General features: G+C 50.3%; 1 protein-coding gene across 1 annotated transcript; it reads left to right on the top strand.

The window, feature by feature from the left end:
- The first annotated feature begins 162 nt into the window (after positions 1–162).
- Positions 163–777, top strand: LOC109506234 (uncharacterized). Its single transcript, XM_019852672.3, has 2 exons — positions 163–320; positions 433–777. The coding sequence occupies exons 1-2, from the start codon at positions 225–227 to the stop codon at positions 550–552; spliced, it is 216 nt and encodes a 71-aa protein (XP_019708231.1). The 5' UTR covers positions 163–224; the 3' UTR covers positions 553–777.
- The last annotated feature ends 12,921 nt before the right edge of the window (positions 778–13,698 follow it).

The following is a 13,698-nucleotide window of genomic DNA, read 5'->3' as shown; positions in this document are numbered from 1 at the left end:
CTGGTTCACTTTATATGGTGACCAAGTAACTAACATGAACGAAGGGTTCGGACCTCCCACGGCAGGGAGGCCCGCAGGGTCTCTCTGCGACCGCAGTCATCGGCGAGGTTACGTCCAACACGCTGAGGGTGAGGTATCCGGTGGCCCAGCCTGCAGGAAACGAGATAAGAGCTTAGGAAACTTGGGTGGTGACCAAAGAGAGAGAAGCTTTAGATAGTTTTGAAATGGAAGGAGCAGCCCAGATGGCTTTGCCCATTCTGGGAATAGTTGCAGCCGCCGCTGTGACATTCTATGCTGTTAGCTTCTCAGAGCTACGTGAGGTAATCTTAGCCCATCCTTGTAGCCTGCTTCACTTGTTCTCTCTCTTCCTTGCTTGCCAGCTTGTTTCATCCATCTATGGTAAGAGTTCTCTTTTTCCCTTATAAATTACAGAAGTCTTTCAACGAGTTGGAGGACCCGGAGGAAACAGAGAGTGGGGGTGGATTCAGGTCCTCGGCCAGCTCCAGGGAGCGAAGAGCCAAGAGAAAAGCCGAGAAAGAGGCCCGGAAGTGATGCTATGATACCATGGAAAACGCGCAGTTGAATTATTGAACCCTACTCTTCTTTTCTTCTTCCTTTTTTTTTTTGTGATTACTTATGCGCTTCTTGCGAGAGAGCATCTGCTAGTTGGCAGAATTAGTGTAACAGAGCAACCTCGCACGAAAAAAGAACTTAGTGTACTGGTTGTTAGGTGTGGTAATGTTCCAACGAAAAAATTATGAATAAGCTGTTTGTTTCTTTTTCCTGGTTTTTCTAATTTCAATGGAACCTAACATGCTCTTCATCCTAATGGTGGATTGCTGCAGGTTTAAAAGCTATAAAATGCAGTTTATGGATGAGATTTATGAATTTCTGTTGGACATATTGATTTTTCTAGTTTTAATTCTGATATCCTTTTCATGATATGCAAAGAAATTAAGATTTCCTGCAATGATATGAAATGTTTTTTCAGGAATAAAAAGCTAATGTAAGAGTTGGGAGATTTTACTCTTGGCCAGTGCTTGAAGTAATTTGAAAAGCATAAAGTTTAACCGAAACAAATGAATACAAAAAAAATTACCCTCTTGCATGGAGGCCGTGCGAATTATCTTGATGTCATTTGATTGTTTTGATGAATATCCTGAAAGCAAGCTATGAGGCTCGAGGTCTGCATAACATATTGACTTGGAACTTGAAAGAAAAGTCTGCTGAGCTGCATTTCCCGTTGAAATCTTGCTCAACTTTGGGCATATGATAATTTGCAAATAAGGTTGGATACCTTCTATGATAAAAGCAATCTTTAACTTTTAAGCATGCTAAGAAATCATCCAATTGGTTAATAAGGCTTGCCGCCACAGTAGCGAATGTTTCTCACTGGATTATTAATGCTCTACCCCATTCCTTTCAAGATGTTCTGTTTCAAAGAGAGATTTAAATTCTCGGCGCGCGAAGTTATCTTAGAACCAAGAAGCAGGTAAATTAGCAAGCTTCACTATGTTGGCAATCAAAATCTATGCATGGCCGGCTTATGGTCTTCTAACTTGATTTACAACTTGTTGCTGCACTTCATGAAAGCGCTAGTCATCATAATTCAATTGTATTCATGAAACCATATGTTCCAGGGATCTATGCAAAAAGCAAAAAGATGGAGAATATATATTTCTTGCTGTGATGGCCCGGCCCAAACAAAAATTTCAGCCCACCAAAGCCCAAACGAAAAAAAAAAAAAAAAACAGAAAACAGGAGAGAAGACTCCCGAAGGGAGTCTTCTTCCTCCTCTCGCCGGCTCCCAATCGGAGTCGGAGACGAGGAGCTCCCTCCGGTCCTATTTAAGGAGGAGATCTCTCCTCTCTTCCTTCCACCGAAGATTCTAAGTCCGATCGGCGGCAATTGCCGAAAAATTCCCGTGGAAGACCGTCTCTGTGCCCGTCCAATTGCTCACCGGAAAAACTTTGCCGGCATCGGAGGTAAGCCTCCTCCCCTTCCTCTCTTCTCCCCTTTCCTTCCCGTGCCGGTGTGCACGCTCGCCGGTGACTGGAGTCGCTGGATTTTGTTGCGGAAGAACCTTTCTTTTTGCCATTTTTTCGATGCCGATGGTCACCGTCGACCATCGGTTTGGCCCTCCTCTCATCGGTGAGTCGCCCCCCTCCTGCCGACGACCGCCCCACACCAGTCGGAACTCCAACGAGGGGACCTCACGGTCCCCTGTTTTGGCCCAAAGGAATCCACAGAAAAGAAGAAGAGAAGAAGAAGGAAAAGAAAAAGAAAAAGAAAAGAAGAAGGAAAAGAAAAGAAAAAGAAAAGAAAAAGAAGAAAAAGAAAAAGAAAAAAGAAAACAAAAAAAAAGGAGAGAGAGAAGAAAAAGAAGAAAAAAAAATAATATAAAAATAATATAATAATAATAATAATATTTTCTCCCCTCTCTTCCGTGAAGAAAAAGAAAAAAAAGAAAAAAAAGAAAGAAAGAAAAGAAGAGAAAAGAAAAAAAATAAAATAATTAATTAATAATGATATAAATAATAAAATATGAGAAAGAGAGTTTCTCTCTCTTCTCTCTCTCCCTTCAGCCTGAACTAGTATTTTCTCTCTCTAGAATTGGACTTTCTCACTCTAAAATCCTCCCTCTAGATTATTTCTCTCTCCTAAGATTTCTAGAATTTTGAGAAGAATGATGATGAATTTAAATGATTCTCGTGATAGATTTTTGATCTGTGATCGTCGGACGGTACACCAACATCCACTTTGATCAGATCAGGTATTTTTAGATTCTATTTTTCATGATTTTATTGAATTGTCCACATGATAATTTCAGCATGATTTGATTTGATCGATCAAATTTGTTGAATCATATTGTCTTAAGAATTTAAGATGGGTTTTCTCTCTCTAGAATTTTCTCTCTCTAGAATTTTCTCTCTCTAGAATTTTCTCTCTCTAGAATTTTATCTCTCTAAAATATTTTCTCTCTTGATTGATTCTCTCTCTAAAAAGGTTAGTGAATGAAGAAATTTTTTTTAATAGTCCTAATCTGATTCTAATGAAAAATCCTGATCCATGGTTGTCAGACAGCGTACTGGTACCCACCTTAATCAGACCATGAATCTTTATATTTGATCATTCATGATTTTGATCTAGCTATGACTTGATTTGATCATGTTGATTTCACCAATCGAGATATTGGACCAATCGTAATGTTGGATTGTGTTACCTGATCAATTCGAATTGTACCTCATGAATTCTCTCTCCTTTGATTTTCTCTCTCCACTTGATTTTATGAAATCGATGAAGAAACCTCGGTCCTATCACTTCGAATCCGATTTGATCTGATAGTCAAACTTTGGATCGTTTAGGTCCTAATTAGATTTTGATTAGATAAAATTAAATGATCGGACCCAATCTAAACCGTTGAAATATGGTATTCGTATTCTTTCTAATTATTGAAATTGATTCTGTATAGGATTGTGGATGTTTGATCATGGGATATCGCGATATGATCTACGAACAGAATTTTTAGAAAAAAATTTATAGAATTATGTGGATTTATTGGAATGCGTTCGAGGTAAGTAATGTTTCATTTTTTCTAGATTTATCGATAAATTATAATATATTTTTCTGACATGATTTGTGAAACAATGCATGAATTGGATGAATGGTATTTTGTTATTGTTGGGTATAAACCCCTCCAGCCAAAGTTCGTGTCAGGAGTGACTCCTCGGGGATTCTACCGGCGTCCGACCTGCGGCGGCAAGAAGACTTCGTCCAGACTCCTACGGGAGCCGAACTTCGTCTCCGACTCCAACAGCAGGAAGATTTTGTCCGGACTCCTACGGGAGCCAGACTGTGTCCCCGACTTCAGCAGCAGGAAGACTTCATCCGGACTCCTACGGGAGCCGGACTTCATCCCCGACTTCAGCGGCAGGAAGACTTCGTCCGGACTCCTAGGGGAGCCGGACTGCGTCCCTGACTTCAGCGGTAGGAAGACTTCGTCCGGACTCCTACGGGAGCTGGACTGCATCCCCGACTTCAGCGGCAGGAAGACTTCGTCCGGACTCCTACGGGAGCCGGACTGCGTCCCCGACTTCAGCTGTAGGAAGACTTCGTCCAGACTCCTACGGGAGCCGGACTGCGTCCCCGACTTCAGTGGCAGGAAGACTTCGTCCGGACTCCTATGGGAGCCGGACTGCGTCCCCGACTTCAGCGGCAGGAAGACTTCGTCCGGACTCCTGCGGGAGCCGAACTGCGTCCCCGACTTCAGCGGCAGGAAGACTTCATCCGGACTCCTGTGGGAGCCGGACTACATCCTGACTTCAGCGGCAGGAAGACTTCGTCCGGACTCCTACGGGAGCCGGACTGCATCCCCGACTTCAGCGGATGCATCCCTGACTTCAGCGGTAGGAAGACTTCGTCCGGACTCCTACGGGAGCCGGACTGCATCCCCGACTTCAGCGGCAGGAAGACTTCGTCTGGACTCCTACGGGAGCCGGACTGTGTCCCCGACTTCAGCAGCAGGAAGACTCCGCCCAGACTCCTACAGGAGCCGGACTTCATCTCCGATTTCAACTGCAGGAAGATTTTGTCCGGACTCCTACGGGAGCCGGACTTCGTCTCCGACTTCAGCGGCAGGACGACTTCGTCCGGACTCCTACGGGAGCCGGACTGCGTCCCCGACTTCAGCTGTAGGAAGACTTCGTCCGGACTCCCACGGGAGTCGGACTTCCGCTCTGAACTCCTGTTGCAGGCCTCGGTCGAGATTCCTCGATAAATGATCCCCATCCGGGCTTCTGCGCAGGTCGAACTCCAACCGAACTTCGACCGACAGGTTTGGACCCTCTGGCAGGCCCCAGTAACGGCCACGACTCTGCTCCACCTCCTGCGACGGATCCCATGCGGCGCCATCACTCCCTGGCAGGCCCCAGTAACGGCCACGACTCTGCTCTACCTCCTGCGACGGATCCCACACGGCTCCATCACTCCCTGACAGGCCCCAGTAACGGCCACGACTCTGCTCCACCTCTTGCGACGGATCCCACGCAGCTCCATCACTCCCTGGCAGGCCCCAGTAACGGTCACGACTCTGCTCCACTTCCCGCAACAGACTCCACGTGGCGAGCCATGGTGACCGCCACGATTCCACCCCATTACTCTTCATAATAAACTCGTCCTGGCCACGAGCGGCCCACGACTAGGCGGTTACAAACATCACTATCAATCCGTCGCTCCCTCCGCCTATAAAAAAGGGGACCCCAGATACGTTACTCTCCAAGCCCTAATTTTCTATCCCAAAACTCTGCTAAAATTTCCGTTCAAGCACTCCATTCTTGTTGAGGCAGAGAACTGACTTGAGCATCGGAGGGTCTTGCCGGAGCAACCCCAACTCCGATTTAGACTTCTTTTGCAGGTCCCGACGGCGACCGCAACTCCCTCGACTCCAGCTTCTCCGACGCAGGCGGATTTTTGCACCAACAAGATTGGCGCTAGAGGGAGGGCGTGTGTCTTCGCAGTACCCTTGTTCTTAAAGGAGCGCTCAACGGGACCGCCTCCGGTCATCTTTTCCGACATCCTCTCCTCCTTCCCCCACTAAATCTTCGCCCGATGCCTTCCCGCGAAGCATCCACACGGCGACCCACGGCCTCCGCGGCCAGATCTCAGGCTCCGGCCTTGCCTCCAGTTTTTCAGGCCCCTCATCCTCTGGCAGCGGCTGCCGGCATGGAGCGGTCGGACAATCGACCTCTAACGGATTTCGCCAACACCATCTCGGAAGAATCCCGACGGAGAGCGACCGACGTATTGGCTGGACCTCCCAAGCGGTAAAAGATCGAGGAATCCATAACTTTCACCGAAGAAGATGCTCAGGGAGTTCAATTTTCTCATAACGACGCGGTTGTAGTTTTCTTGAATATAACTAATTACGACGTCCACCGCATTCTTGTCGACAATGAAAGTTTGGCCGACATTTTATTTTACGACGCCTTCTCCAGAATATCCACCCTTGACGGCCATTTGGGGCCGATTAGCTCCCCTCTAGTAGGGTTCACCGGCGATGCTGTCCCGATGGAGGGAGTAATAACTTTGACTGTAGCTGCGGGTCGATATCCGAGACAATCCAGGGCTCTGGTGAATTTTCTGGTAGTGAAGGCGCCGTCGGCCTACAACGCAATTCTCGACCGACCTGGCCTCAACGCTCTCCGAGCCGTCGTGTCAACCTACCATTTAAAATTGAAGTTCCCTACCAACCAGGGAATCGGAGAAGTCAGAGGGGACCAAGCCCTAGCCAGACACTGCTACAACATAGCCTTGCAAAGAAGTGACCAATTCGACCCCTGTCTAGTTGATGGGCTGGACGCCCACGACGACCTCACTGAGGAGAGGGGCGGCCCAATCGAAGATCTGGTTTCGATCTCTTTGAACGATGGGAATGCGGAGCATGTGGTGAAGATCAGCTCCAACCTGGGGGAAGAGGTGCGGACGCATCTCATCAATTTTCTACGTAAAAATGCAGATATTTTCGCTTGGGTCCCAGCGGACATGCCGGGGATTGACACGAAAGTCATGAAGCACCGTCTGGCCGTCGATCCAAAGCATCGACTGACGAAAAAAAAAATCCGAGGTCATGCACCGAAGAGGCAGAAAGCGATAGCCGAGGAAGTGGACAAACTCCTGAAAGCTGGGTTCATTAGAGAAGTCAATTATCCTGATTGGATTTCCAACGTCGTCCTAGTCAAAAAGGCAAATGGCAAGTGGAGGATATGTATAGACTTCAAAAAGTTAAATAAAGCCTGCCCAAAGGACAGCTACCCTCTATCCAGAATTGATCAACTGGTGGATGCAACCTTGGGCCATGAGCTCCTCACTTTTATGGACGCATTCTCCGGCTATAATCAAATCAGGATGGCACCAGAAGACGAAAAAAAGACTACTTTCATTACTAACCGTGGCCCTTACTGTTACAGGGTCATGTCATTCAGCCTCAAAAATGCAGGTGCAACCTATCAGCGGCTGGTGAACAAAATCTTCAAAGAGCAGATCGGCCGCAACATGGAGGTCTACGTGGACGACATGCTCGTGAAAAGCAAATCTTTTATAAACCATGTCGCCGACCTCGAGGAGACCTTCGGCACCCTCCGAAAATATAAGATGAAGCTGAACCCGACTAAATGTGCTTTCGGAGTGACCTCGGGGAAGATCCTGAGCTTCATGGTATCGGGGCGTGGGATTGAAGCCAATCCAGAGAAAATCTGCGCCATCCAGGAGATGGCCGCCCCGAAGTCGATAAAAGAGGTTCAACGCCTTACAGGGAGGGTAGCAGCCCTGAATCGCTTCGTTGCGAGGTCGGCCGAGTGGTGCTTGCCCTTCTTCCAAACCCTCAAGCAGCCGAAGAACTTCTGTTGGACCGCTGAGTGCCAACAAGCGTTCGAAGAGATAAGGAGCTACTTCGGCTCGCCTCCGTTGTTGGCGAAGCCCGAACCCAGAGAGAAACTATTTTTGTACCTGGCAGTCTCCCCCATGGCTCTCGCAGCAGTCCTTGTTAAGGAAGAAGCAAAAATCCAGCGGTCGATCTACTACGTCAGTCGCGCGTTGAGAGACGCCGAAACCAGGTATACTAAATTAGAGAAACTAACTTACGCCCTGTTGATTGCAGCCCGGAGGCTCCGACCCTACTTTCAAGGGCACACCGTAACGCTGCTCACCGACCAACCGATCAAGACGATTCTACACTGGACGGATGCCTCCGGGAGGATGGCGAAATGGGCGATCGAGCTCATAGAATTCGACATCAACTGTCGACCCAGACCAGCAGTGAAAGCCCAGATATTGGCAGATTTTATAGTAGAGTGCACTATCCCGGAGGAGGCCGAATCTGAACAGGGAGAAATTGACGGCCTGGAGCCCCGACCGAACTCCCCCAAAGAGGAAGCAGACCCCACTGGTTGCTTTTGGGCCCTCTACGTGGACGGATCTTCCAACATGTCGGGAGCAGGCCGGGCCTGATCTTGATCAGTCCAGAGAGAATCATCGTGGAGTACGCTCTGCGCTTTGAGTTCCCCACAACAAACAATGGAGCAGAATATGAAGCTCTGATCGCAGGATTGAAGATCGCCAAAGAGTTGGGAGTAGATCAGCTCCAAGTTCACAGCGACTCCCAACTGGTAGTGGGACAAGTCAGCAGAAACTACGAAGCACGAGAGGACAGCATGGCTAAGTATCTTGAAAAGGTAAAGGAGCTCGTCCCCGCCTTCAGTAGCTTCAACATCAGGCAGATTCCAAGGATGGAAAATATCAGGGCCGATCTTCTCTCCAAGCTGGCTACGCTGGCTCCGGCCGAATTGCCCAAGGATGTTCTCTTCGAAGTTTTGAAGTGCCCGAGTACGGAAGAATCGCGGCCCGTGATGAAATTGATCACGAGCCCAATTGGATCGACCCACTGATGGCATATCTCAGGGACGGAGTTCTCCCTCATGATGCAAAAGAAGCTCGGAAGCTCAGAAATCAAGCCTCCCGATATATTCTTTATGAGGACAAGTTGTACAAGAGATCATACTCTTTGCCCCTTCTAAAATGCCTCCGACCTTCGGAAGCTGAATACGCCTTGTGGGAGGTGCATGAAGGAATCTGCGGAAGCCATCTGGGGGCTAGATTTTTATCCCACAAGTTGCTCCACCAAGGATATTACTGGCCGACGATGCATCATGACTCGATTGAATACGTCAGAAAGTGTGATCGATGTCAGAGAAATGCCAACGTCCAGAGACAGTCCGCCACCGAGCTTACACCCTTGAGTGCCCCATGGCCTTTTGCGCAATGGGGAATGGATATCCTTGGACCCTTTCCCGTGACGTCGGGGCAGAGGAAGTTTCTCCTGGTAGCAATTGACTACTTCACCAAGTGGGTCAAAGCCAAACCACTGGCGAAAATCACAGAAGCTAAAGTGCAAGATTTCATCTGGAAGTCAATCGTTTGTAGGTTCGGCCTGCCAAGAACCCTAATCACTGATAATGGACGGCAGTTCGCAGGAGCAAGATTCGTCGAATTCTGTGAAGATCTAAACATCTCCCACAACTTCACATCAGTAGTCCATCCTCAGACGAACGGCGAAGCTGAAATGACCAACAGAACCTTGCTGCAAGGGATCAAGACATGGCTCGAAAAGGCGAAGGGAACTTGGGCAGACGAACTTTATCATGTGCTATGGGCGTACCGAACTACCCAAAGACTGCCCACGGGGGAGACCCCCTTCGCTCTAGCCTTCGAAACAGAGGCTATTATCTCAATCGAGCTTAAACTCCCGTCGGCGCGAGTCGTGGCATTCAACGAGCATCACAATTCGCAAGGTCTTAAAGCCAACCTCGACTTGCTGGAAGAAAAGTGGGAGGTAGCTCAAGTTCGGATGGCAGCCTACAGATAGAAAGTCGCCCACTATTACAACTCCCGAGTCAAGAATAAAGTCTTTAGAGCAGGAGATCTAGTGCTTTGACAAGCCGCCGTCTCGCAACCTCAGGATCGAGGGAAGCTCGCCCCAAATTGGGAAGGCCCATACGAAGTCAAAGAAGTAGTCCAGCCCGGAACTTATTACCTCAAGGAGCTCGGAGGAGCAGGCCTCCCGTGGCCATGGAGCTCGAAAAACTTACGAATGTATTACCAATAACTTTATTTTAAATAAAAATTTCATATCCACATGCCTTCTCTCTTGGCGCGAGCCCATATCGACAGGGCAGTCAAAACAAACCGTGTCGGGAACAGGAGGAGAACTCCGTCTCGATAAAATCGAAGGCCCGGTGCTCCTTAGATCGGATGGGGGGAGAGGCCCTACAACGCCCATATGTGTCCCCACAGTCCTGTTAGGGACAGGAGGAGAACCTCGCCCTAACTTGAGCAAGGTCGAAGGCCCGGTTCTCCTTAGATCGGATGGGGAGAGAGGCCCTACAACGCCCATATGTGCCCCCATAGCCCTGTTAGGGATAGGAGGAGAATCTCGTCCTAACTTGAGCAAGATCGAAGGCCCAGTTCTCTTTAGACCGAATGGGGAGAGAGGTCCTGCAACGCCCATATGTGCCCCCACAGCCCTGTTAGGGACAGGAGGAGAACCTCGCCCTAACTTGAGCAAGGTCGAAGGCCTGATTCTCCTTAGACCAGATGGGAGGAGAGGCCCTGCAATGCCCATATGTGCCTCTACAGTCTTGTTAGGGATAGGAGGAGAACCTCACCCTAACTTGAGCAAGGTCGAAGGTCCGATTCTCCTTAGACCGGATGGGAGGAGAGGTCCTACAGCACCCGTACGCGCCCCCGCAGCCATTTTAGGGACAGGAGGAGAACCTCGCCCTAGCATGAGCAAAGTCGAAGGCCCGATTACTCTGAGATCGGATGGGAGGAGAGGCCCTGCAACGCCCATACGTGTCCCTACAGTCCTATTAGGAGCGGGGGAAGAACCTCATCCTAATACGAACTGGGATCGATTACATCAGAAGTAAGGGAAGAACATCGTCCTGATGCCAATTGAGATCCGGTCATCCAAGATCAGATCAGAAAAAGGGGACCTTCTCAGCGGTCCCTTCGCGCTCCCATGACCCCACCAAGAGCAGAGGAAAAACCCTCACTCGAAAAAAAGAAAAAGGGGAGGGGAGTTAAAAAGGAAAGCGACGGACTGCATCAGCGATGAATGAAAAAAAAATTGCATCAAAGATGCAAGGAACCTCGTCTCAGCAAGGATTGGGGTTCTTATCAAAATTCCCGACCTTCAAGAAAGCTCTCAATACAGGCCCGAGATAAGATGACTTCCTCAGGGTGACGAGAAGCTCGGACCTCCAAGCTCGAACCCCGAGAGGAGACGTCAAACCCGAGCAGCCCCGGACAAATTTGCGGCCATGGACGAAAGGATGGGCCAATGCGACGGCAATCGGATACCTCCGAATGGCATCGATTTCGAGCAAGGCAAAAGCCGAAAGAAGCTCGGCAAGCGACAATTCAACACATGAGTAAAAGAGGTAGCGAAAAATTTTTTTCTCATGTTATTTATTAAATATGCATTACAAAGCTATTAAGGCTGAAGAAGAAGGATGACTGGAAAAGCGAGCCGACGCGGCAATGACCAGCGACCTCCGGACGACGTCGAAAAAAAAAAGAGAGGAGAAAAAGAAAAAGAAGGGAATACAACAATAACAATGGTAAATGAAAGAAGTTCGGCAGGCAGCAATTCGACGCAAAGTGCGGACGAAGTAACAAAATCTCCTTCTCATTCTTGATTAACAAAGGTGTACGTTACAAGGCCCTGGGGGTCGAAAGAAAAAAAAACAAACATTACTACAAGGCCCAAAAGGAACACGTTGGAGACCACTTCAAGCTCCCAACTTCTCCTTCCGGTTTCGTTCGTCTCGGCAGCATTTTTCAGTGCGTGTGATAAATCCTTCAGCTCTCACCCCCCGTCTCGTTCCGATCCATCGTCGAAACCCCAGCCCTAGGGGAAAAGGATGGGATAGAATTCAGGGGGCAGCGACGGCAACGGCAGCAGCGAGGACGACCTGCATCAAGAAGAACCGGAGGTACCCCGAAGACCGCGATGGCATCGGAGGCATGCACCACCACCGTGTGCTCCATGATAACCACCGTCCTAGGTACTTCGGCAAGGTCGGCATGCGCTACTTCCACCGTCCCCACAACAAGTTCTACTGCCCCACTATCGGCGTCGACCGCTTCTGGTCCCTCGATCTCGACAACGTCAAGAATTCCGCCACAGCTTGTGACGACAACTCTGCCCCCTTGACCGGTGTCGCCCCGTTCAGCTACTCCGAAATTCTCGGACGGAATGCCCTCACCGGTTGTCCCCGTTATTAAACCCCTGTTGTGGAAGGAATCCTCCCTCGAGCCTCCTTTGAGGCGATGGGAACCCTCAGTGACAGTTCGACAGCCGGAGAATTCGCAGACCGCTATTCTCCCCCTCATACTTCTTTCGGTCCGTGGCTTCCTTTCGAGGTTGGCCTTTGGGGCAGAAGCCCCAGCGGGAGGACCCCTCGGAGAGGCTCGGAGGATTGAAGGCGGTGGGGAGCTGGTGGGGATGGCGAAGACTGGTGCGAAGAGTGCTTGAAGTCAAGAAGGGAGCCGATAGGGGTGGCTAAACTCTCAGGCGAAGTGAAGCCCCTGGAGGGAAGGAGGGGGCTTAAATAAGCGACGGGGCCTGGCGCAGTTATAGTGGCAGATATCCCTAGGTCAACCAGTGCCCGCCACGTGTCCCACTCACCGCGGCATAGGGCTGACCGTTGGCGGGACCATTATGGCGTGGCGCTTAGGATTACGTCCTGATGGGAATTCCGAAAGGACTCTTCGGATCACCCTAATCGGAAAAAGACTCCAGTACGCGCGCATTAAATGCCAAGATTTTCGAGGGCGGTCGTGTGCAGAATTCAAGAAAATGACTTCGACTGTGAAAATTTTCTGTACTTCCTTCGATCGAAACTCAAACTCGGAAGTAGGGGGACTGGTGTTGGGTATAAAACCCCCCAGCCGAAGTTCGTGTCAGGAGTGACCCCTCGGGGATTCTACCGACGTCCGACCTGCGACGGCAAGAAGACTTCGTCCGGACTCCTACGGGAGCCGGACTTCGTCTCTGACTCCAACTGCAGAAAGATTTTGTCCGGACTCCTATGGGAGCCGGACTGTGTCCCCGACTTCAGCAGCAGGAAGACTTCGTCCGGACTCCTATGGGAGTCGGACTTCATCCCCGACTTCAGCGGCAGGAAGACTTCGTCCGGACTCCTACGGGAGCCAGACTGCGTCCCCAACTTCAGCGACAGGAGGACTTCATCCGGACTCCTACGGGAGTCGGACTGCATCCCCGACTTCAGCGGCAGGAAGACTTCATCCGGACTCCTACGGGAGCCGGACTGCATCCCCGACTTCAGCGGCAGGAAGACTTCGTCCGGACTCCTACGGGAGTCGGACTGCATCCCCGACTTCAGCGGCAGGAAGACTTCGTCCGGACTCCTACGGGAGCCGGACTGTGTCTCCGACTTCAGTGGCAGGAAGACTTCGTCCGGACTCCTACGGGAGCCGGACTGCGTCCCCGACTTCAGCGACAGAAAGACTTCGTCTGGACTCCTACGGGAGTCGGACTGCATCACCGACTTCAGCGGCAGGAAGACTTCATCCGGACTCCTACGGGAGCTGGACTACGTCCCAGACTTCAGCGGCAGGAAGACTTCGTCCGGACTCCTGCGGGAGCCGAACTGCGTCCCCGACTTCAGCGGCAGGAAGACTTCGTCCGGACTCCTGCGGGAGCCGAACTGCATCCCCGACTTCAGTGACAGGAAGACTTCGTCTGGACTCCTACGGGAGCCGGACTGTGTCCCCGACTTCAGCAGCAGGAAGACTCCACCCGGACTCCTACGGGAGCCAGACTTCATCTCCGATTCCAACTGCAGGAAGATTTTGTCCGGACTCCTATGGGAGCCGGACTTCGTCCCCGACTTCAGCGGTAGGAAGACTTTGTCCGGACTCCTACGGGAGCCGGACTGCGTCCCCGACTTCAGCTGTAGGAAGACTTCGTCCGGACTCCCACGGGAGTCGGACTTTCACTCTGAACTCCTGTTGCAGGCCTCGACCGAGATTCCTCGACAAATGATCCCCATCCGGGCTTCTGCGGAGGTCGGACTCCAACCGAACTTCGGCCGACAGGTCTGGACCCTCTGGCAGGCC

This window comes from Elaeis guineensis, chromosome 2 (assembly GCF_000442705.2).
Source record: "Elaeis guineensis isolate ETL-2024a chromosome 2, EG11, whole genome shotgun sequence".
Taxonomy (NCBI): Eukaryota; Viridiplantae; Streptophyta; class Magnoliopsida; order Arecales; family Arecaceae; genus Elaeis; species Elaeis guineensis.
This window is presented reverse-complemented; position numbering and strand designations above follow the sequence as displayed.

Bases quoted from the DNA above. Each gene is read 5' to 3' on its own strand.
- LOC109506234 (XM_019852672.3), top strand. From the start codon at position 225: ATGGAAGGAGCAGCCCAGATGGCTTTGCCCATTCTGGGAATAGTTGCA. The intron at 321-432 runs GTAATCTTAGCC...TATAAATTACAG, and splicing joins GCTTCTCAGAGCTACGTGAG to AAGTCTTTCAACGAGTTGGA.